The following is a 22,722-nucleotide window of genomic DNA, read 5'->3' as shown; positions in this document are numbered from 1 at the left end:
GCGATGTTCCGCCTTGGCCGGTGATAGGTTAAGACAGCCGTCCCCAGGTAGAGCGTAAGGCCGACGTAGAAACGTGCGTTAAAGTTTATTTTGTTTACATTTTGCAGCCCGGGCATAGGGATACAGCGTACAGTATAGAGTGTGAGCGCCAGTGGCCCGCAACAAACAGGAGGACAAGGAGGGCAGCGCTTATGGGTGATATGTGAGTATTTACCCTGATGGGGACAGAGCAGTGCTGGGCTGTCCCCATCAGGGTAAATACTCACATATCACCCGTAAGCGCTGCCCTCCTTGTCCTCCTGTGTGAGTATTTACCCTGATGGGGACAGCACAGCGCTGATAATTCATTTGGGGGGGGGGGGAAATACCCTTATATACCATGGAACCACCATATGTTACAAAAATACCGTGATACACATATTTGGTCATACCACCCAGCCCTATTATAAGCTATGGAAAATATTGATATTTTGCAAAAATTGTCTATAGTAGAACGTACAAGGTAAACAAAATAGGTTTAACCACATAAATAAGTTTATTATTGCATATGATTGGTCAGCTATACACTTGGGGTGGGGGCAGGAGTTTATGGATTAAGTATGCCAGGCTTGAAAAAGTCAAAACATTTTCCTCAAGCCCTGTTTTTCGACTATTTATTGCTTTACGCAATGCTCGCCAAGTGAGTAGGGCTTAGCTAAAGCACCATTTACTGCCACTTTTGCCTGATAACAGATTTAAAGTGTAGTTGAAATCTATGCAAGCTTCCAGTTGGCATATATATGGGCAGCCATGGGTGCACTTGATTTATGAATACATTTGGACTGCACCACAAATAAACTGAAGTTTGTTGTATAAAACACTGGTCAATCTGGTAACTCTGGCTCTTAGTATGTATGTTAAGGGTACCTTGAGGGTGACCTAAAAGATTAAAGGGGTATTCCAGGCCAAAACTTTTTTTTATATATCAACTGGCTCCGGAAAGTTACAAACAGATTTGTAAATTACTTCTATTAAAAAATCTTAATCCTTCCAATAGTTATTAGCTTCTGAAGTTGAGTTGTTGTTTTCTGTCTAACTGCTCTCTGATGGCTCACGTCCCGGGAGCTGTGCAGTTCCTATGGGGAAATTCTCCCATCATGCACAGCTCCCGGGACGTGACATCATCATTGAGCAGTTAGACAGAAAACTTCAGAAGCTAATAACTATTGGAAGGATTAAGATTTTTTAATAGAAGTAATTTACAAATCTGTTTAACTTTCCAAAGCCAGTTGATATATATATAAAAAGGTTTTGGAATACCTCTTTAATCTATAAACATACAGATGTTTTTTTTCCCCTTCCCATATTGTTTGTTTGACTCTCATAGGCAACTAAATCGGGCTCTGAGGTTTGGGGGCTTACTTAAAGTTCTGCAGTGACAGTTTGAATCTACTATGTTCGTTTTACAGCAGATATTAGGTAAACTTCTCCATACAATTTTTTTTTCTTTTCATTTTTGTTCTACAATTTTGTATAATAAATCATAGTTGATGTTATATCAGCTTCAAAATAAAAAAGAGATGTCATGAAACTATCCTGGAAATGAAGGGACACAGGAAGCTGACACGTGTTTATTCCAGGTAAATCTGTCATGGTGTCATTTCTGCACGATACATAAAAGAAAATACTGACACAACATTCTTAAACCATTCCTAATTATTAATTAAAATGTTGGAATGAATAATTATTGCTTTAGCTTTTAATTTGCTTGTGTAGTTAATGATTCATCCCTGAGTTTTCAGAGAGCAGTAATATAAGACTCATATTATTACTTCTGTCATGTACTCAGCGTTTAGTCACCGGACCTTTTCCACACAGCATGGGAACAGACAAATATGTAGATTGCTATATGCATCAACTCACATCCTTCCTGAATAAATTACATCCTTGCAAAAATTCAGATTGTCATCAGCATGTTTGAGGATAAGAGTCTATGAACTACAATAGGGTTGTGTTTTATTTATTTTTCCGAAACAGCACCACGCTTCTCCATGGGCAATGTGTGGTATTACACATCCACAATCACTACAAGGTATTTTCTGAAATTCTAAATATTTACAAAAACAATGTTACAATACAGACTGTGGCCTTTGATATAAAGGATTGATGGTTTGTGTCCTAGGTGTCATGATCAAGCAAATATCTCTACTGCAAATATTATGTTTCTTATGAGAAAAAAAGAAAATCTGTAAATTTTAGTAAACTGAAGACATAATTTACTATTAGAGATGAGTCAAGCCTGAGGCCCAGGGCTGCCATCAGAAATTTTGGGGCCCCTTACACAGCTTCTATTATTAGCAGAAGGGATGAGAAAAACATGACGTTTTGGCACCAGAATGAATGAATGATTGACAAGAAACACTGAGATGACGTCAGGGAAGTCCAGCATACATTACAGCTAGCAGCAAGATCACATGACCCCAGGTTAGCCTATCATTGCCTGCATTACATAACATACAGCTACCAGGCCAATCAGGAGACAGCATATGTGTGGATTGCGCATTGTGCATTGCGACCAATATCTTTGAGAGAAAGCGAAGAGAGAGCAGACAGTGCACATGAACTACTGATCACAGAAAGCTTTTATCTTATAAAAAATAAAGCTGAGAAAGCAGTGGGCTGACCTCAGACAATGAACTTCTGCCAACTCCCTGCATTACTGTGTCCAGTAAGTACACTACAGATCCCAACAGTGTTACTAAAGAATCAGTGCAAAAAGCTATTACACTACAATACAAAGCAAGCTGAGAGAAGCAGTGGGCTCACTTGTATTTTAGCATAAATATGCATTTAAGATAGGGATATACGTAGCTTATATGCAGCATAATTCAAGCGTATTCTCCTATGAGCAGATACACAGAGCTACCTGGTGACAGCCCTGTGCACAGTAAGGTTTGGAGGTGGGGCCAGCCAACATGACTGTAACGCACAAAGGGTTTAGTATTTAATGGTGCACTTTATGCTAAAATTGAAATGTTCTCTTTATGCTGTGGGTCAATACTATTCAAATGATAACCATGTTTACATGCTTTACAATTATTGTAATGTTTTTTAAAAAAAAATTCAAACAGTTTTCACATAATAATTATTGAGGAAGGGCTTATTCATATTTACAAACAGTTTTGTCTTTTTTTAACCAACATTATTTATTTTTATATCTTCATAGGGGGCTATTTAAAGCAATCACCAGATTGTAGACTAGCAGGCAGACTAGAGGAGAAGTTTGCCAGAGCCTTAATATATGGGGGAAGTGTGGGACATAACTACTTTATGAAGGCACAGATTGGCCTTCCTATATGAGGGCATTGTGGAGCCAGCCTATGAAGGCTCAAAGGGGCCTGACTACTATAAAGAGGCACAGAAGGTGCCCTACTATAGGGGGGAAATGTGGGCATAACTACTATATGGGGACACAAAGGCAACCTAACTACTATAAGGGGCACAGAAGGGGCCTAACTATTATGTGAGGGTAGTGTGGGGCCCAACTACGATATGGGAGAACAGAGGGAACCTAACTACTATATAGGGCACAGAGGGGGCCTTACTATATGTGGTCCATGTGAGGGGCCTTATACTACATAGGACAGTTTGGGGGAACTAACTTATATTAAGGAACATTGTAATGCATATAGAGAGTTTGCATAGAGGTGAGGTGGTGCTGGAACGAGAAGCATAAATGTTTGTCCAGCAGATTCTGTTGAGACTAGTAATGACTGGGAAAAGTCATGCAACTGTCCCAGGCATGGCCTTTTTCCTGGTGCCTGGGCTACATGACACTACAGCTCTGCCTATCACTGGCAGAGGTGGGACATCTCTGCACCAGCGATTAGCTTACCCATAGTGTTACGTGTTGTACCAACAGCTTGGGCATAATGAATAAAAAAAAGAACTGAAAACATAATCGGAGTTCTCCTTTAACCCCTATAAAATAAATGTATGTCCTGGTGTCCTGGTGCTTAGCGAACCTGGATGTACATCTACATCCCATACATGACACTAGAACCGTAGTGGTGCTCCCTTTATACACCGCAAGTCCCAGCTTCCAGGGAGCTGCCGGTAATGTCCAACATCAGTGATAATGCTAATGTCCGCCATTAGCCTCTCCAATGCCGCGATCAATACAGATCACAACATCTGCAGCAATGCAGGCTTTCCAAAGGATGATCGGATCGCCAGCAGCACAGCTGTGGAAACCCAATCATCCAAAATAGTGAATGGAGGTCCCCTCACTTGCCTACGTCTGTCATACCGGGGTCTTCTTCTCTGGTCTGCCTTCCAACAGACCTTAGAAGAAGATGGGCGAATCGAAGCTGACGAGATGGGTGAATCGAAGCTGACAAAGTCCAAATCATTCTGAATTTCATGAAAAAGTCGATTCTGAATGAATCCGAATTTCCTCGCGCTTCGTGGTAACAAATCGCTTCATTCATTACATTTTGTGCGGGCCGGGGGGGCTAAACTGGCAGCTACACGTGTGAGGACATGGGGCAAGGAAGTCTGGGAAGGCGGGTAAGTGGGATAACCCTGAATCACATGGCGGCATGCAGCCTATAAGCAACCAGCTAGCCCTGTGATGTCACAGCCCTATATATTTAGCAGCCATTGCCAAAGACAGGCATTTCCCATTTTGCTGAGCAGAGACTGTGTGTGCACACTAATCCCTGTTACTGACAATACAGATCTTTACAGCAGCAAATCCATTCACCTCATGCCCGCTTTCGTTCTGGCTAGAGAGAGCAGACACTATGTGGTCACTAATCAGCGTTACTGACAATACAGATCCGCACAGGGGAAATCTATTGACCTCAAGCCTGCATCACTGCAGGCAGGCAGGGAGAATTTAGAAGTTGTTTCATAGTCTGCCAATTAAGATCATCACAGGAAGCACTCCCCATTCAAAGACTGCAAGCAACACCATTGTGGCTTTTCTGGCCTTATAAATCTGGCCACTAGGGGTCTCTCTTCCAGTCCAGACTGCATTCTGTCTGCTAAAAAGCACAGACTTTGGTCTCCTGGCAGGAGACTATACTCAGGAAGCATGGTCTGGCCATAGGCAGTGAATATCAGTGCTTTAAACTGCCTATGGTTAGACAAGACTTCCTGAGTTTGGTCTCCTGCCACGAGACCAAAGTCTGTGCTTTTGAGCAGACAGAATGCAGTCTGGACCAGAAGGGTGACCACTAGTGGCCAGATTGATAAGGCCATGAAAGTGACCTAAAAATACATTTCTTTCACAGGGACTAAATTTTTTGTACCTGCTGTTTCATATGCAAAAAATAATAATATGCAAAAAATAATTTTAATGACAGTGTTCATGGTCAAAATGGTCTGTGTATTTAGGGTACATTCACACGTACAGGATCTTGTGCAGATTTGATGCTCAGGATTTGTAACTGCAGATCAGAAGCTTTGCTTAGTCATTTAGTTTACATTGAAATCTGCAGCAGAAAATCCTGCGCATCAAATCTGCGTACGTATGTGCCCTAAGGCTAAGTTTCCACTTGTTTTTTATTTTTTAAATTTTTTGGGGGGGGGGGGGGGGGGGGGGTAAAAAAGCAGGGAAAAATTCCAAATCTGCGGCACGGCATTTTTCAGCCAAAAAACGCTGCGGCCAGATGTTAGCTGTAAATCAATGAGAAATCGCAAAATTCTTTTTTCCACTTGGCGGTTTTAATTTTGCCATTTTTTTAAATCCTTTTGGAGTTTTTTCTCTCTTTTTTGGCATTTTTCAGCTCCTTGGCAGTTTTTGAAAGTTGCAGCATGTTGAGCCACTGGCGTTTTTTTACTCAAAATCGTGGCGTTTTTCACCTATAGAAGTCTATGAAGTGAAAAAAAACGCCATTAAAAACGCCATGTATGTTTTGCATCTGGCATTTTTCTTTGGCATTTTTTCACCTGTGAAAAAAAGGGGCTGTTCCCAGGAAGATGGACAGCAGCCATTTTCTCTGGAGTCAGCCAAAAAGTTCAAAAAATACAACTTGGAAAGGCAAAGGTGCCAAAAATGCAAATTCCACACGAATGAAAAAAACGTTTTAAAAAAACTCCACAAAAAATGCCAGATGCAGGAAATTGCACTGGCATTTTTTCAGGTGTTTTTTCTTGCATTTTTTCCAAAAAAGTGATGGAGATACCTTTTTTTAATAACATTTCGTAGGGTACCATAAAAAAAAAATATTTAAACAGATACAGTAGTGATGGTAAAAATTGTATTTTATGAAATGTATCTTTATTATAATGACATTTTAATTAATTTTTAAACAGGGATCAATTTATATGGGCGGGCAGGGCACTAAAAATGTAGCTGACAATAATTAAAATGTAGTGTGTGTTTTTTTCACTTTTTTTTAAACATTTTTTAGGTAGTACTACAGCATGGAACCTGTGGGAGTAGTAGAACCTGTACTAATTGACAGATCGCCCATGTCACTTCTGACACCCGTTGTGAACCTCCTTTGTAATGTATAGATGCAGACGGCCACTCTTCTATGGTCCCCTGCACTGCCGTATATATACACCTATTCATATTTCCCGCAGGGAGCTGTGATTGGCAGATGGTTCCAGCCAATCACAACTCTTGGTGGGAAATAGGAATAGGCGTATATACGTCAGTGCAGGGGACCATAGAAGAGCGGCCTCCCGCATCTATACATTATACAGGAGAATCAAAGCGGGTGTCAGGAGTGACACTCACTGCGATCTCTCTATTAATGCAGGTACTACAGCTCCCAGCATGGAGCAGAGTGTGCTCCATGTTGGGAGCAGTAGTACCTGCAGTTAAGGACAGATCTCAGCGGGTGTCACTCCTGACCCCCGTTGTGATCATCCTTCATCCCTGAGATGCGGAGTGACTTTCTCCTACGCTCGCATCTCTGTTCTGTACTCTGGCCGGTCACTCCCTCATTCATATTTCCCGCTAAGAGTGGGGATTGGCTGCCACTATCCGGCCAATTCCCACTCTTGGCAGAAAATATGAATGAATGATATGAATTCTATTCACATCACTGGCGGATCGGTGTATACTGCAGATATGCGGGCACTGTATAGAGCCGATCCGCATCTCTGCTATATTATGGATGATCGGATCAGGTATCCGGAGTGACACCCAAGGTGATCTGTCTATTAGTATAGGAACTACTACTCCCATCATGAAACAGTGTGTTTTTTTTTTTTTTGGTACCCAACACATTTTTAAAAAAATGGCAAAGGGGCCAACAATGCATTTTCCACTCAAATTCAAAAACACCAGAAATAAAACCCATCAAACACAAGAAATTGCATTGGCGTTTTTTTTTCACACAAAAAAAGTATAGGAAAAATAACCAGGAAAAATAACCAAGTGGAAACCTAGCCTTACATGTGTTTCTTTACCCTCTTCAAAAAAAATCATGTCTTGCTGTTAGACAATGGACAGAAGCTTCTTCTTCACTGCTTTGTCTATAACAGGAGACAAAGAACTATAAAACCACAATCTGAGTATAGTGCCCTTCAGCCAAAATCAGAAGCATGAGAACATAAGGAACCTTTGTGTTGTATGCAAAATTGACTTAAAACTATCCGTTTTAAGAATATAAAGAAAATCATACGAGGAGTGGAGAGGGTGTGGTTGCACCCAAACCCTAGAGTGTAAGGTGTCTATATAGTCTCTCTTTCCTATATGAATAGTCCAGAGCAGTATATGAAGAATTGTAGCTGGAGGACCTATAAGAATTATTGCATTGGGGCCCAGCAACTTCAAGTAATTCCACTGTATACTTTACTATGTTAGGTAATTCTTATTGTACATGGAATCTCTGGAATCTCTCGCTCTATAAAGGTCCTTTTGTTTGATGATGGAATATTGTTCACATATGTGTGTTATGCTTTATTTTTATTTTCAGAATAAAGAGACATATTTGTCTACTTTGCTTTAGTGGAATTTTTACAATTTCATGATAAAAGTATACAAATTATGTAGATATTATTATTTTACTATCATTTAATTTATGTTTTTATCCCCTATTTTTTCTCCTCTGTAGCAGCTGTTGTTCTTTGATCAATGAAGTATGTTATTATAGACTTGGTATTTATTTGTTTTCTCTCCCAAAAGATGTTGTGACCTACTTTAGATTTTCTCATTTTCTCTAACTTAACCCCTTAAGGACCAGGCCTATTTTGACCTTAAGGACCAGGCCAATTTTATTTAGTATTTTAGTTTTTTCCTCCTCGCATTCTAAAAATCATAACTCTTTTATATTTCCATCCACAGACCCATATGAGGGCTTGTTTTTTGTGTCACCAATTTAACTTTGTAATGACACAAAAAAATGTTATTTATGTGGGAAAATTAAAAAAGAAAACTGCAATTAAGCAAATTTTGGAAGGTTTTGTTTTCGCTCTGTACACTTTACAGTAAAAATGACATGTTTTCTTTATTCTGTGGGTAAATACGATTAAAATAATACCCATGTTACATGCCTTTTAATAATTGTACCACTTAAAAAAAATGTCAAACTATTTTCACAAAATTAGTATGTTTGAAATTGCCCTATTTTGACCACCTATAACTGTACGGGATAATTAACAATATAGTTTGATTGTTCAGACTTTTAGGCTCACGGTGATACCAAATATGTTAATTAATAAAAAAAATTACGCTTTTAAAATGGGAAAATCAGATGATTTACATTTTTATTGGGGGAGGAGATTTAAAAAAATTTTTAACTTTTTTTTTTTTACATTTTTTTACTTTTTTTTTTACTCTGTAATAGTCCTCAAAGGGGACTATTTACTGCAATCATTTCATTGCTAATATTGTTCAGTGCTATGCTATGCATAGAGAAATGCACTGATCAGTGATATCGGTGATCTTCTGCTCTGGTTTGCTCGATCTCAGACCAGAGCAGAAGACTCCTGGAGATGGCCAGAGGCAGGTGAAGGAACCTCTGTCCGCCATTGTGGATGATAGAATCCCCATGGCATCCATTTAAAGTGCTGCACTGCCGCAGAGACCATGATCTGTATTGATCACGGCATCTGAGGGGTTAATGGTGGACATCGCGGTTGCGTTCGCGGATGTCTGCCATTACCGGCGGGTCCCTGGATACTGATAGCAGCCGGGACCTGCCGCACATAAAGCACGCACCGGTCCAATGCAGAGCGTAACTGTACATCATGGTGCGTTAAGTACCACTGCACCATGACGTACATTTACATCCATTGTCGTTAAGGGGTTAAAGGAATTATAAGATATTACATCTTTATTACTCCTAGTAACTTAACACTTAAAGGGGTACTCCGGTGCTTAGACATCTTATCCCTTATCCAAAGGATAGGGGATAAGATGCATGATCACGGGAGTCCCGCCGCTGGAGACCCCTGTGATCTTGCATGCGGCATCCCGTTTATAATCAGTCCCCGGAGTGTGTTCGCTCTGGGTCTGATTACCGGCGATCACAGGGCCAACGGCGTATGACGTCACGCCTCCGCCCCTGTGTGACATCACGCTCTGCCCCTCAATACAAGCCTATGGGAGGGGGCGTGATAGCTGTCACACCCCCTCCCATAGGCTTGCATTGAGGGGCGGAACGTGACGTCACACGGGGGCGGAGGCATGACGTCACACGCCGTCGGCCCTGTGGTCGCCGGTAATCAGACCCGGAGCGAACACGCTCCGGGGACTGATTATAAACGGGGTGCCACGTGCAAGATCACGGGGGTCCCCAGCGGCGGGACTCCCGCGATCAGGCATCTTATGCCCTATCCTTTTGATAGGGGATAAGATGTCTAAGCACTGGAGTACCCCTTTAATAAGCTCCATCCCACAGTAGTAATACATATGTTACATTAGGCTAATTTCAGATAATTGTAATGTAGACACATTTTTGGGTCATTATTAAGGTTGCATCATGTGGTGACATTGGTTTCGTTTTTAGTAGAACAGTGCAGGGTCTGGTTCAACCATTATACAGACCCTAAAATTAGTTTTTATACAGGCTGTCAGAATTGCCACTTGTTCTGAAAATTGGTCTTGTGGCTTGTGGTTACAAGCAGAGACATGTTACACTTTATCATGTCTATGTTGGTCTTTATGGAAAATGTATGGTTGTGATGTGTAGAGACCAACTTATGTCCTGTTTAACCCCTTAAAGACTCAGCCCAAATCATACCATGTTCAATGTTGCACCTACAGACTCATATAAGGGCTAGTTTTTTGCATCACCAATAGAACTTTGTAATGATATTACTTATTTTATAACATAATCTGCAGCGAAATAAAAAAAAATTATTTGTTGGGTAAAATGAAAAAAAAATCACGTCATTTTGCTACTTTTTAGCGCTTACGATTCTACGCAGTGCCCTTTTCCGTAAAAATGACACCTTATTTTTATTCTGTAAGTCCATACAGTTTTAAGGATACCCAATTAATGTAGGTTTTATTTTACTTTACTAGTTTAAAAAAATTATAACTACATGCACCAAAATTAGTATGTTTAAAATTGTCATCTTCTGACCCCAATAACCTTCTTATTTTTCCACATATGGGGCTATTTGAGGGCTCATTTTTTGCGCCATGATCTGTAGTTTTTATTGGTACCATTTTTGTTTTGATGGGACTTTTTGATTGCTTTATTATTAATATTTTTATGGTATATGAAGTGACCAAAGATGCTCAATTTTGGACTTTGGTATTTTTTTTTTTGAATGTAGTCCATCGACCGTGCTGTTTAGCTAACCTCATATTTTAAAAGTTCAGACATTTACACAAGCGGCGGTACCACATATGATCATTTTTAATTTTATTACATAATTTTAAAAAATTTGAAAAGGGGGCGATTCAAACTTTTATTAGGGGAGGGGCTTATTCACATTTATTAACTTTTTTTTACACTTTTTACTTTTTATTTAGCTCCCACAGGGGGCTATGCCATGCAATCTTTTGATTGCATACACTGATTAATGCTATGCCATAGCATAGCATTGATCAGTGTCATTGGCGCTCTGCTGCTTCATCCTGTTGGATGGGAAGGAGGCAGGTGATCACCCTCCTGTCATCCAGTAAGCTGATCGGGACATCCTGATCAGCTCCACTTAGCTGCGGGGAAAATTTTACTTACATTTTAGACACCGTGATTAACTTTGATTGCGGTGTCTAAGGGGTTAATGCCGGGCATCTGCCCAATCGGTGGTGCCCAGCATAAACCCTGGGTCCTGGCTGCTGATAGCAGTTGGGACCCACAGGGTTTGAAGCGTTCTCTGCTCATACAGGCACGCCCTGAGTCCTTAAAGAGTACCTCTCGTTTGTCAGGGACCGACTGGGGGAACAGGGTGAGTGAGCCCTAAACTGACTCTAAAGCATCTCTCCCTGCCTACTTGCCCATCCACCCTAAACGATGGATCGACAACTGGGCACCGGTCCATTCCTGCACTAAAGTGCAGTGGAGTAAAAACACATAATACATAGTTGGTCACAGACCAGAACAGCAACAGAAAGCTACTAGACAACCAAATATACAAGACAGAATACAAATACTAACAGGGCAGAATATAAACTCACAAACAGAGCAGAATATAGTGAATTAACAAACAGTTCATTAACTGGATAACAGATAAACAGCAGACATGATAAAATGAATAAGACTAGGCATGTTATGAGTATACAGCAGAATCCAGGAGATGAAGGGGATAAACAGAAGAACTGAGAGCCAAAACACTAAACTGAACAGGTAACATAGAACACTGTTCACAAACAGGTACAAGTACAAAGATCAAATCAACCAAACCCAATATAAATATAGGACACTGTTCACACTGGGACACAGGACATACAAACTGGACTCCCCACTCCACTATAGGAGTAGCCATTAATAATAAAGCCAAATAGGCTACTGGCCAGCGGACACACTCCACCGTGTGGACAAAATGCTGACCTAGTAGGAAACGGAAATATAATACATGAAACACTAGACTAGAACCGGATGAGTCTGAATAGACTTCAAAACAGGAATATAACATACAGGGCACAGGTGACAAGCAAGACTCACACATAGTGTGAACACCGACAACGCTGAACAGACATAATCCTAAAACCAACTAATGTAGCACAGACTAAATACAGGGAGCATGCTATATAACCATGGCTAAAAAGCAAGATAAAATGATAAGATAAATACAAGGTAAATGCTCAAGCAGACATAGTCAGAATATTGCACAAACAGACATAGTGGCATTAAACTAACAGACATCATAGTATTGCACTCAATAACCAGCACCAGAATGCAGGAGAACTCTGGCAAAATAACTCCACCAGAGTTCTCATTCGTTCAGAGCATTAACAAACTAGTGTGTGAATACACACCTAGACAGAAAAATACAAAAACAAATGAACGGACATTACATCATTAAAGCAGTACTCTAGAGCAGAGTATTCCTGCTCCGTCCTGTCCGGGCTGCAAAATAAATGAAAATGAACCATCACTCACCTACCTGGGTTCCCGCGGAGCTACAGCTGATCAGTCCTCCGGTCCATCTCCTTCATACTTCCGGGTGTAACGAAGCGATCTTCTGCCTCGGCTGGCGATAGGCTGAGCGCCATGTGACGCTTCGTTACACCCGGAAGTATGAAGGAGATGGTCTGGAGGACCGATCAGCTGTAGCGGCGCTCCGCGGGAAGCCAGGGAGGTGAGTGATGGTCCATTTTCATTTATTTTGCAGCCCAGACAGGACGGAGCAGGAATACTCAGCACTAGAGAACTTCTTTAATTTGATAAATGCTATAATCCTCCCATTTCTCTGCCCCATCATGAACCCCCCCCCTGCCTTTCTTTTTATAATTTTTTTAGTTTTCTACCTTGATATTGTTCTGTATCTTCTGCTCAGTCTCTGGTTTAGGTTCACAGACTGGGAAGGGGTGTTCCCCAGCAGGCTGTGACATCATCTGAAGTCATCCAGGGGAGACCTACCTACCTCACTCTGCTACCAACTGCCAGTGTGCAGTTTAGTGTCAGAGGAGCTATGATTGAATAATGCTGGACACCCCCCCCCCCCCCTCAGCACTCTAGGCTGCATTTTCTATGTTTGGACTTCTGCCAGGCCAGCGTCCATAGTCTGTTGAAAAGATGGGGGAAAATGTGCTCTGGACGAGTAGGGAGACACCTAGTGGCAACTTTTTTAAGCACAAATAAAACATAGAAAACTTCATTTCTTAAACAAAGTATATCACAAATATTTTTTATTTACCATAAGGAGTGCAATAGCAAAAATTTGTTTTAATGAGAGTGCACATTTAAGTACCAGGATGCCAGGGTGTACCTGTTTGCCCTGCATCCTTAACGTGTTAAATAAATATACAGTGCGTTTGGAAGGTCTTCAGACCCTTTGACTTTCTTCACATTTTGGTGTGCTGCAGCATTGCGCTAAAATAAAGATGAATTCTAATTTACCCTATCATTCTGCACATTGTGAAAACGGAAAGTTAGAAATCTTTGATCATTTATTGAAAAGGAAAAACTTATTGCATTGACATAAGTATTCAGACCGACCCTTTACTTCAGTCTTTTTGGGAATGATGCACACATAGATTTGGGATTGTTGGCCACTCTCCTCTGTTTATTCTCCCAAGCTTTGTCAGGTTAAATGGGAAACATCAATGAAAGACATTTTCAGTGTTTTTCAGGGATGTCCCATTGGGTACTGGCTGTGCCAATCAAGGACATTAAGGACACTACCCAACTGCTGTGTTGACTGGCTCTATTCTCAGGTTTACTGTCTTGTTGGGAGAGGAACCTTTAGTCCAGCCTGAGGACCAGAGCACTCTGGTACAGATTTTCATAAAGTATATGCTCCAATTTCAAAATTTCCCTCAACCCTGACCAGTCTCCCTGTCCCAGCCACTGAGAAACACCCCCACAGTATGATGCTGCTTCCATTTTGTTTTTCTGTAGGGGATTGTAATTAGTGTTGGGCGTGAATATTCGTAATGCAAATATCTATCACAAATATCGCATATTCTCAAATTTTGCAAATACAGCGCTAAATATTTGCAATTACGAATATTGGCATATTTTTTTTCACAATACACATCACAGTGATCATCCCTCCCTGCTTCCAGCTTGTGGTGTAAAAAAGGCTTCAATACTAGTTACTGTGTCAGAACGGTGGGCACCCGAAAATTTGCATATGCGCATATTGATCCCTCCCTTCTTTAAGCTCTTTTATCACGCAATATTGCTCATGCGCATGCACATTTTATGGTGAATGCGCATGCAAACTTCATGGCACATAGTAAAAAAAGGCAGCGAATATTGCAAATTTGCGAATTTTGCCAATATATGATGAATATTCGTCCATATATTCACGAAATATCACAAATTCAAATATGGCCTATGCCGCTCAACACTAATTTTAATGTGAAGGTAATGAACTGTGCCCGTTTCCTGCAGACATGATGCTTATGATTGATACCAAAAAGTTCAATCTTGGTTTCTTTAGACCAAAGAATTTTGTTTCTCATAGTCTTTCAGGTTTTATTTTGCAATTTCAGATTGGCTTTCTTTAGTTTTTTCATACTGAGAAGAGGCTTCTTCTTCTTCTGGAAATTCTGGAGTCCTATTTTTTTCCTACATTTTGCATTTAAGAGTTATGGGGGCCACTGAGCTCTTGGGAACTTTCTATTCTCTAGATCTGTGTCTCCACACACCCCTTTCTCTGAGCTCTACAGGCAGTTCTTTTCTACTCAATGGCTTGTTTTTTTGCTCTGATATGCATTGATAGCTTTGAGACCTAATATCCGCAAAGTTTTCTAAATCACTTCCAACTAACTGAATTCACCACAGGTGACTCCAATCAAGACGTAGAAACATTGAACTGATCATACGAAATGGGAGGAGCAGGGCTACATTTCACATGACATATCAAAGAGTCTGATTATTTATGTCCATGCGAAATGTTATTTAATTTTTTAATACGTCTATCTATCTATCAATTCCAATCAATGGTTCAACTATTCTTAGTCCCACAAGTGGACTGCCTTGGGGTTAGCTGTGATTCTACTTGTCTTTAAAACCACACATCTAAGTCCTTTACAACATTCTTCCATTTTGATGGTGAAAACATTTTTCAAATCTGATCTTTACTTAGCTTTAACTCAACAAAAAGGCACTATCATTTCATGCTTAGTTCAAATGGGCACTGTCAGATACAAAAACTTTTGATATGTAATGCAATTGCTTTCATTAAAAAAAGGTTCAGTATTTCATACTGAAAAAGCCAGTCAAACAACTGCCCCCCCTGCCTGCTTGGACACATACTAGTCCTGCTGTGTCCATACATCATCACCTATGTCATGGACACATTTCCTTGATTGACAGCTGTGAGTGCAGGGCTCAAATCTGGAGGAAAAATCCTCCCACTGTCAGCTTGTGTCCCGCTCCTGTCAGTGAGGACAAGCTGGGAGTTGTAGTTTTGCTAATGCTAGGGGAGATGTGAGCAGACAGCATACTGAGGGAGGGGGCGGAGACCTTTACAGTGAGGCCACGCCCCCTCCCTTTGAGAGGAATTCAGACTAGTGAGCTAAATTAAAAGTGTAATAAAGAAAAAAATAAAGGTGCTAGACACATGGAAATTAGATGTACATGGTCAGGATTAGGTACTGAGTGATATATTAAAAAAATGTTTTTTTGTTGTTGGATCTGACGGGTATGCTTTAATGCAACATCCCTCTCTGTGCTTACCCATCGAACATTCTTGTTCTCCTTCAGTCCATCCCTAATTCTGTTGCCCGAGTTACTTTTCCTCGGATCCTACTTCACTGGTTACCCATTGCCCAACTTATTTAATTTAAGCTGTTAACAATATCATCGGCTGTCCACAACATCTTTTGAGATTTCTCTCACACAACCATCTTCAAGATTTCTCTCATGCATCCCCTAAGCTGGAACTATTATACACAGTGTAATATGGCCCAAAGTCCTCATGGCCAGGGACCCTTTCCTTCTGTACCAGAGAAGAAGGAGCAGAAGAAGAAAACAAAGAGCAGAAAAATACATGTTCACATTGGCCTCTCATACCATATTGTGTGTTTGAGAAGGAACTATTGAGGACAGACAACAATACAATAATAAGTTTACTGCATTACAGAATATGTTAGTGATACATGACAATTGATCCTTTCTTTCTATCCTTTCTTTTTTTTTTTAACATGTGCTGAACTCTTCTCCACCCCCTCAGCCCAAACCTATATAGGTGGTAATTAGCCACACTAGGGCCATTTCACTCCTAGCTGCCTCCCAGTCTGACTGGGAGAGCAAGGTAAATGAGCCATTACACCTTGTTCACACTGGTGTGGGGCGGCGTCCGTTGCTGCCGTGGCGCTGTGTCTGCGGGCGGGTGCGGCCTATAGACTGGTTTGAGAGGCATTGGGGCCGCTCTGCCAGTGGGTCGCTCCCCCCCCCCCCCCCCCCGTGGGCACCTGTGTCGCGGCGGTGGTGGTCGCCGCCCGGTGCTACGCCATTTTATGCTAGGGACGTTAGGGACCCACTCTGAATAGGTGGCCTTGACGTGGCGAGTGGGCTTGTATTTTTGATCAAAAATGTATACTAACAACCTGTTAGTTTTTGATATTGTGCTGAGAAGCAATCAGATCATTATACAAGATTGTAGATGTGCGCTATGTCTGTATTCTACTCGAATTCATATTGTGATTTCTATCCTTTCTTTTTTTTTTTTTTTTTTTGAACATGTGCTGCACTCTTCCCCACCCCCCAGCCCAAACCTATATAGGTGGTAATTAGCCACACTAGGGCCATTTCACTCCTAGCTGCCTCCCAGTCTGACTGGGAGAGCAAGGTAAGTGAGCCATTACACCTTGTTCACACTGGTGTGGTTCGGGGCGGCGTCCGTTGCTGCCGTGGCGCTGTGTCTGCGGGCGGGTGCGGCCTATAGACTGGTTTGAGAGGCATTGGGGCCGCTCTGCCAGTGGGTCGCCCCCACCCCCCGTGGGCACCTGTGTCGCGGCGGTGGTGGTCGCCGCCCGTGCTACGCCATTTTATGCTAGGGACGTTAGGGACCCACTCTGAATAGGTGGCCTTGACGTGGCGAGTGGGCTTGTACTTTTTGATCAAAAATGTATACTAACAACCTGTTAGTTTTTGATATTGTGCTGAGAAGCAATCAGATCATTATACAAGATTGTAGATGTGCGCTATGTCTGTATTCTACTCAAATTCATACATGACAATTGAGATGAACATTTTATCACTATTGGTTACACAATTCCTCTTTTGGATATTATAATTGATTTATATAAGAACTTCCCTCTTCTTTATTCTAACTGATATATAAAAATATGCGATAAAGAACATAAGAGACATTGGAAAAAGCAACCAGTTTGACCTTAGGGAAATTTAAAGGAAAGCTATCACCCTGATCACTAAACCCAATACACGGGTTAGTGTGGGTGACAAGGAGTGCAAAGAGGGGTCACTTACCAAATTCTATCCAGTGGCTCCAGTGATATTGCCCAACAAAGTCCCATTCTCAATTCAGTTACCTGCATGCAGGAGGCGGGGCCCCGATAGCTGTCTGCCCCCTGCTTCTATCTGCCTCTATTAGTATATTCAAATTCTGTGCTGCGCTCTGAGACAGGAGCACAAGCGCAGTTAGTTTACAAACAGCTCTCACGTCCTGGTGACATGAGTCGCATGTCATGTGAGCGCTGCACTCTGATGCCGGAGCGCATGCGCTCTGGCACAGTAGCAGAGCACTCTGGCAAGAAGAGCTCTCATGTCACTAGGACGGAGCGGAGTCGTGACGTCACGATGCTCTGGCCCCGTGGTCGCCACCCGGCTGTTTGTGAGCTGGCACAGCAGTGTGCAGCTCAAACAGGTGGGTGGCGAACACAAGATTGGGGGGTCCCCAGCGGCGGGACCCCCGCGGTGAGACATCTGATCCCCTATCCTTTGGAAAGGGGATACAATGTCTCAGGGCCCGGAGTACCCCTTTAAGGGCATCAGATTCATGTTAGCCCTTTCATTAGCCATAACACTTTAAATTTTCCCCTACAGGCCCATGACATGTTTTTTTCTTCACCAGTAGACACCATTTTGCAACTTTTGTGGGGCTTCCTTTTCTATGCAGCTCCCTTTTTAGTAAAAAAGAAAAGAAAAAAAAAAGAAAAAAACACATTTTATTCTGTAGTTCAATACGATTAAAACTATAATTATTTTAAATGGGTTTTGTTTTATTTTTGTTTTTTTTTCTTAAACATAAATCACCCACCTTTTTTATATAGTGATAGTGGAGTGGGCCTTGATTGGTATACTCACCCAGAATGATGAAAATGGACTGTGGCATAAAATAGCCAAAACCAATCTTATTGAGTTGAGAAAGTAACTGTGTGTGGACTGCTGGCAAACAGCTTAGCTCTGGTTTCATCCGTAGAGACATAGTAAATGGGAAATAACTCTGTACCATGGAGGGGCTCTCAGGGAGAGCTCTAAAATCATCTTGTCGGCCCAATCAAGGGTTAATCCGATAAAACGTGATTTTGAAATGATAGGCTCATGTTAATCTTCTTCAGGTAACATATAGTCACTCACACTGCTCAGTCTTGCGTGTGTAATGAATTGCAAGACTCTGAGACATATATTATTTATTTCCAATTATACTGTCAGGTTTTCTTTAACAATCAGCCGTTAGTTACAATCATAGGATAGCATTATCCTGACCTATATATTTTATTATATTACTAGCAGTCGTGTAACAGTTTTAACCTTTAATCATTTTTATGTTTCATGTTTACTTTTTTGTTTTTTGTACTTTTACAATAAAGATAAAATCTCTTATTGGACATCAAAGAAAAAAAGAGCAAAAAAACAAGCAATCCAACTTATGCTGCCAGGGGAAAGTTATCCACCCCCCACGCATGAGACACAAGTCAGCTGTAACTTATACAGTATATATGCCCAGCATTAGACTTGTTAAGTAAAAGCATTTGCATTTCTTGACACCTATTACCATTTCCTAGAGAACTGAGTAATGGGACAGCAATTACTGTCAGGAACATATATTAGATGCTAATATTCATTACTATTTAAAAGTCAATGGCACAAGCTAGAAGTACTGTAAGTTTCCACTATGCAGCCAGTTATCCAACTACTTGGTGACAGATAATGGAGATGTTCTCACATAATAATATGAACAGCACCAGATGTCCCCTCTATGCAGGAGAATGAATACAATAAATCAACCTATGTATTCACTTCCCCCTCTCCCTTTTTCTCCCTTTTTTGGTTTCTAAATCCCCCTTCCCCTTCCTACTTATATTCTTTTTGGAAAAATTCAATAAAACTGAATGAGAAATAAATCAACCAGGCAGGTCGGTCCTCACCAGTCTATATAAAACATAGCAGGGCAACAGCATATCCTTGTATCCAAAGTTTATCTCACATCTTATACATTAAACAAAAAGGGCAATGTCCCCACTTATAATAAGCCTTCCTTACAACCTTTATTATGATTTTTAAATGGTTATTGTCATAAAAAAATGTTTTGATATGTCATAGAGACGTATTAAAGATCAGTCGAAATCTTGGCGTTCAGACCTTAACAGATCACTAGAATGAGATAGGAGGAGAGGGCACTAGCAAGTTCTCTGCCAGTACTGTGTCACGTGACAGAGACTGTCCTATAAGGCAAGTCTATGGGACTGTCTTAGGCTGGGTTCACATCACATTTTCTCCCATACGGGAGCGGATACGGCAGGGGGGAGCAAAAAACCTTGCGCTCCCGTATGTTTTCGTATGCGCTCCCATATGTAATTCATTTCAATGAGCCGTCCGCAGTGAAATGTTCGGTCCAGTCGGCTAATTTATGCGCTGTATGCGCTTCTACAACCGGACCTTAAACTGTGGTTGACCACAGTTTTAGATCCGGGAAAAAAGCGCAAAATGTTTCACTCCGGCCGGCTCATTGAAATGAATTACATACTGGAGCGCATACGAAGGCATACGGGAGCGCAAGGTTTTAGCTTCCCCCTGCCGTATGCGCTCTCGTATGGGAGAAAACATGATGTGAACCAGCCCTTACTCAAAAAGGCAAAGACTTGTTCTAGCGATCAGTGTGGGTCAGCTCCGGAGGAATGAAAATGTATTCAGATCAAAAGGAGCCAGAATGTTCAACTGATTTGTAAATTACTTCTATTTAAAAATCTAAACCCTTCCAGAGGAAATTTTATAGTTCTTTCCAGTCTGACCACATGTCAGGAACTTTCCAGAACAGGAGTGGTTTGTTATGGGGATTTCCTTGTACTCTGGACAGTTCCTGACAAGGGCAGAGATGGCAGCAGAGGGCACTGTGGTCAGACTGAAAAGAACTGCAAGACTTCATCTGGAGCATACAGCAGCTGATAAGTACTGGAAGGTTAAGATTCTTAAATAAAAGTAATTTACAAATCTATTTAACTTGTAGCACCATTTTAAGTGCAAGCATTACTTTCCTAGCCAGAGAACCCCTTTAAGAAAGGGATATAATCAGCCAAAACATTGCACTTTTTCCTGTAGTGTATGGAATCTGTAGTAAACTTGGTTTCAGGGATATGCTATCACTCTGTTGCATTCTTCTGTAAGGTCATAGAGATGTGACTTAAAGTTCATTCCTATCAATTTTGTTAAATTCATAATGAGATTTGGTGAACTGATAAAACTGGTAAAACTAGTGAGCTGGTAAACAAAAATAAACATAAATAAATAAAATGGGTTTATCTTACCTTTCTAGCTTCCTTGATATTCTTTCTGATCATTTCTTTGATTGTGAGTAGATGTCCTCTTGGTGGATGAAAATAAAGGTTTACATCTGTAACTCCTATTTGTCCTGGCGCCACATATGGCCAGCCAAGGTCAAGATTTGGTGCTTCTACATCTGACTCCATAGGCCAGTAAGTTCCAGAAGATGAATTATCATCTGTTGATTCTCCTTGTGAATTGTCCTCATTGTCCACTGGCTTTTGAATATGTTTTGTGATATAATTCAGTTCATCTTCCGCAAGGAATTCTGTAGCTCTTTCCTTGGCAAGAAATTCTTGATATGAAGAAATACCACCATTAATAAGAGCATCAATAGCCACTCGGTACCATTCTTTGTAGTGAGGCTCTATAAAGCTTTCATTTCTGCCTTCATCATGTAAAGATGAAAGCAATGATAGTGTATCCACCATTGCAGACATTTTGAAAGACTAGACCAAAAACCTAGACGAAGACATAAAAATATATTCAGATGATGCAGATTTAAGAATTTTGTTAACACAAGCTACAAGTAACAAAATATATTATCTGCGGTCTATTTTTATAGTCAGTGGAAAACTTAAAGGGGTACTCCGCCCCTAGACATCTTATCCCCTATCCTTTGGAAAGGGGATAAGATGTCTGAATGAGGGGGTCCTGCCGCTGGGGACTCCCATGATCTCAGCTGTGGCACCTTAGACATCCGGTGCACGGAGCAAACTTTGCTCCGTGCCAGATGACTGGCGATGCGGGGCGGAGGCTCGTGTTGTCACAGTCATGCCCACTCAATGCAAGTCTATGGGATGGGGCATGATGGCCATCACGCCCCCTCCCATAGACTTGCATTGAGGGGGCGTGGCCGTGATGTCACGAACAGGGCATGGCCATGACATCACGAGCCTCTGCCACTGCACCTGACGTTCTAAACAAATCCTGGGTGCAGCAGGGAGATCGCTGGGGTCAGACATCTTATCCCCTATCCTTTTGATAGGGGATAAGATGTCTAGGGACGGAGTACCCCTTTAATGCAACTGCCTCAATGAAACAAATGTCATAGAAGTTCAATTAATGTTTTGATTCCTATTCAGAAAAGGAATGTGCCATAAACAATAGGCTGTCTATTTATTGAGCATATTTAAATCATAATTGCTTTAATGTTAATAGAAATCATACAGAACATAGGTGCAATATGCATGAAAAATAGAGCAGCATTTTGTCAGCACAATGAGTTCACCCTAAAATTTACATAAATCATTGGAAGACATGAAGAATAATGATTTCTTCCAACTTCATTAATGTATGGATAAACATTTCTTCTGATGATCACACCCAGTGTTTTATGATAGTTTTATCACTGCTAGCAGCTGTCATATGTTCAGTCCACATCAACGTATCAAGAATTATGGCTCCAGATGGTATGTGCTGTAACACAGCTGCCATGGTTTTCTAACAATTGGATAACAACAGTAACTGACTCATTAGTTATATGGATAAACTGTCCTTTTTTATGATTTTATATTACACAAGAAGACAAGTCCCAATATAATGCTCTCACACAAAGTATAGGCAATGGGGAAGTTAATACTGAGAAACTGACCACACTGGCAGTCAACTGAATGTTTGTTCAATTAATTGCTATCTCTTCCAACCCCCCACTCCCAATGCCACCATTACATGCATTTGTGTTCTGCGTGGAGTGAAGAATAAAAAGGCTCCTGCAAGGCACCTTTGGTAGTGGCATATCGTCTAGAAAACAAACACAAAAATGGTACATGTTCACAATTCACTATGCTTGACTATTCTCTCTACAAATTTCTACTATTGAGATCTAATCACACAGATGGAGATCAGACAAAAAAATAGTTGGGTTGGCAGACTTTAATATGTGTTTTTTTCAGCTTGGATACTGATGAAAATTAGAGAGCTTTTG

At 41.0% G+C, this 22,722-nt stretch overlaps 1 protein-coding gene across 1 annotated transcript in view; it reads right to left on the bottom strand.

Annotated features, from left to right (window-relative positions):
• FAM83B (family with sequence similarity 83 member B) overlaps nucleotides 1-22,722 on the bottom strand; it is a 108,319-nt gene that overhangs the window by 64,969 nt on the left and 20,628 nt on the right. Inside the window, exon 2 of the mRNA XM_056563239.1 lies at nucleotides 20,780-21,257. Within this exon, the coding sequence (XP_056419214.1) occupies nucleotides 20,780-21,235 (456 nt within the window). The 5' untranslated portion in view covers nucleotides 21,236-21,257. The remainder of the gene's footprint in view (nucleotides 1-20,779; nucleotides 21,258-22,722) is intronic.

This window comes from Hyla sarda, chromosome 3 (genome assembly GCF_029499605.1).
Source record: "Hyla sarda isolate aHylSar1 chromosome 3, aHylSar1.hap1, whole genome shotgun sequence".
Taxonomy (NCBI): Eukaryota; Metazoa; Chordata; class Amphibia; order Anura; family Hylidae; genus Hyla; species Hyla sarda.
The sequence above is the reverse complement of the archived record's forward strand: the minus strand, read 5'-3'. Positions and strand labels throughout refer to the sequence as shown.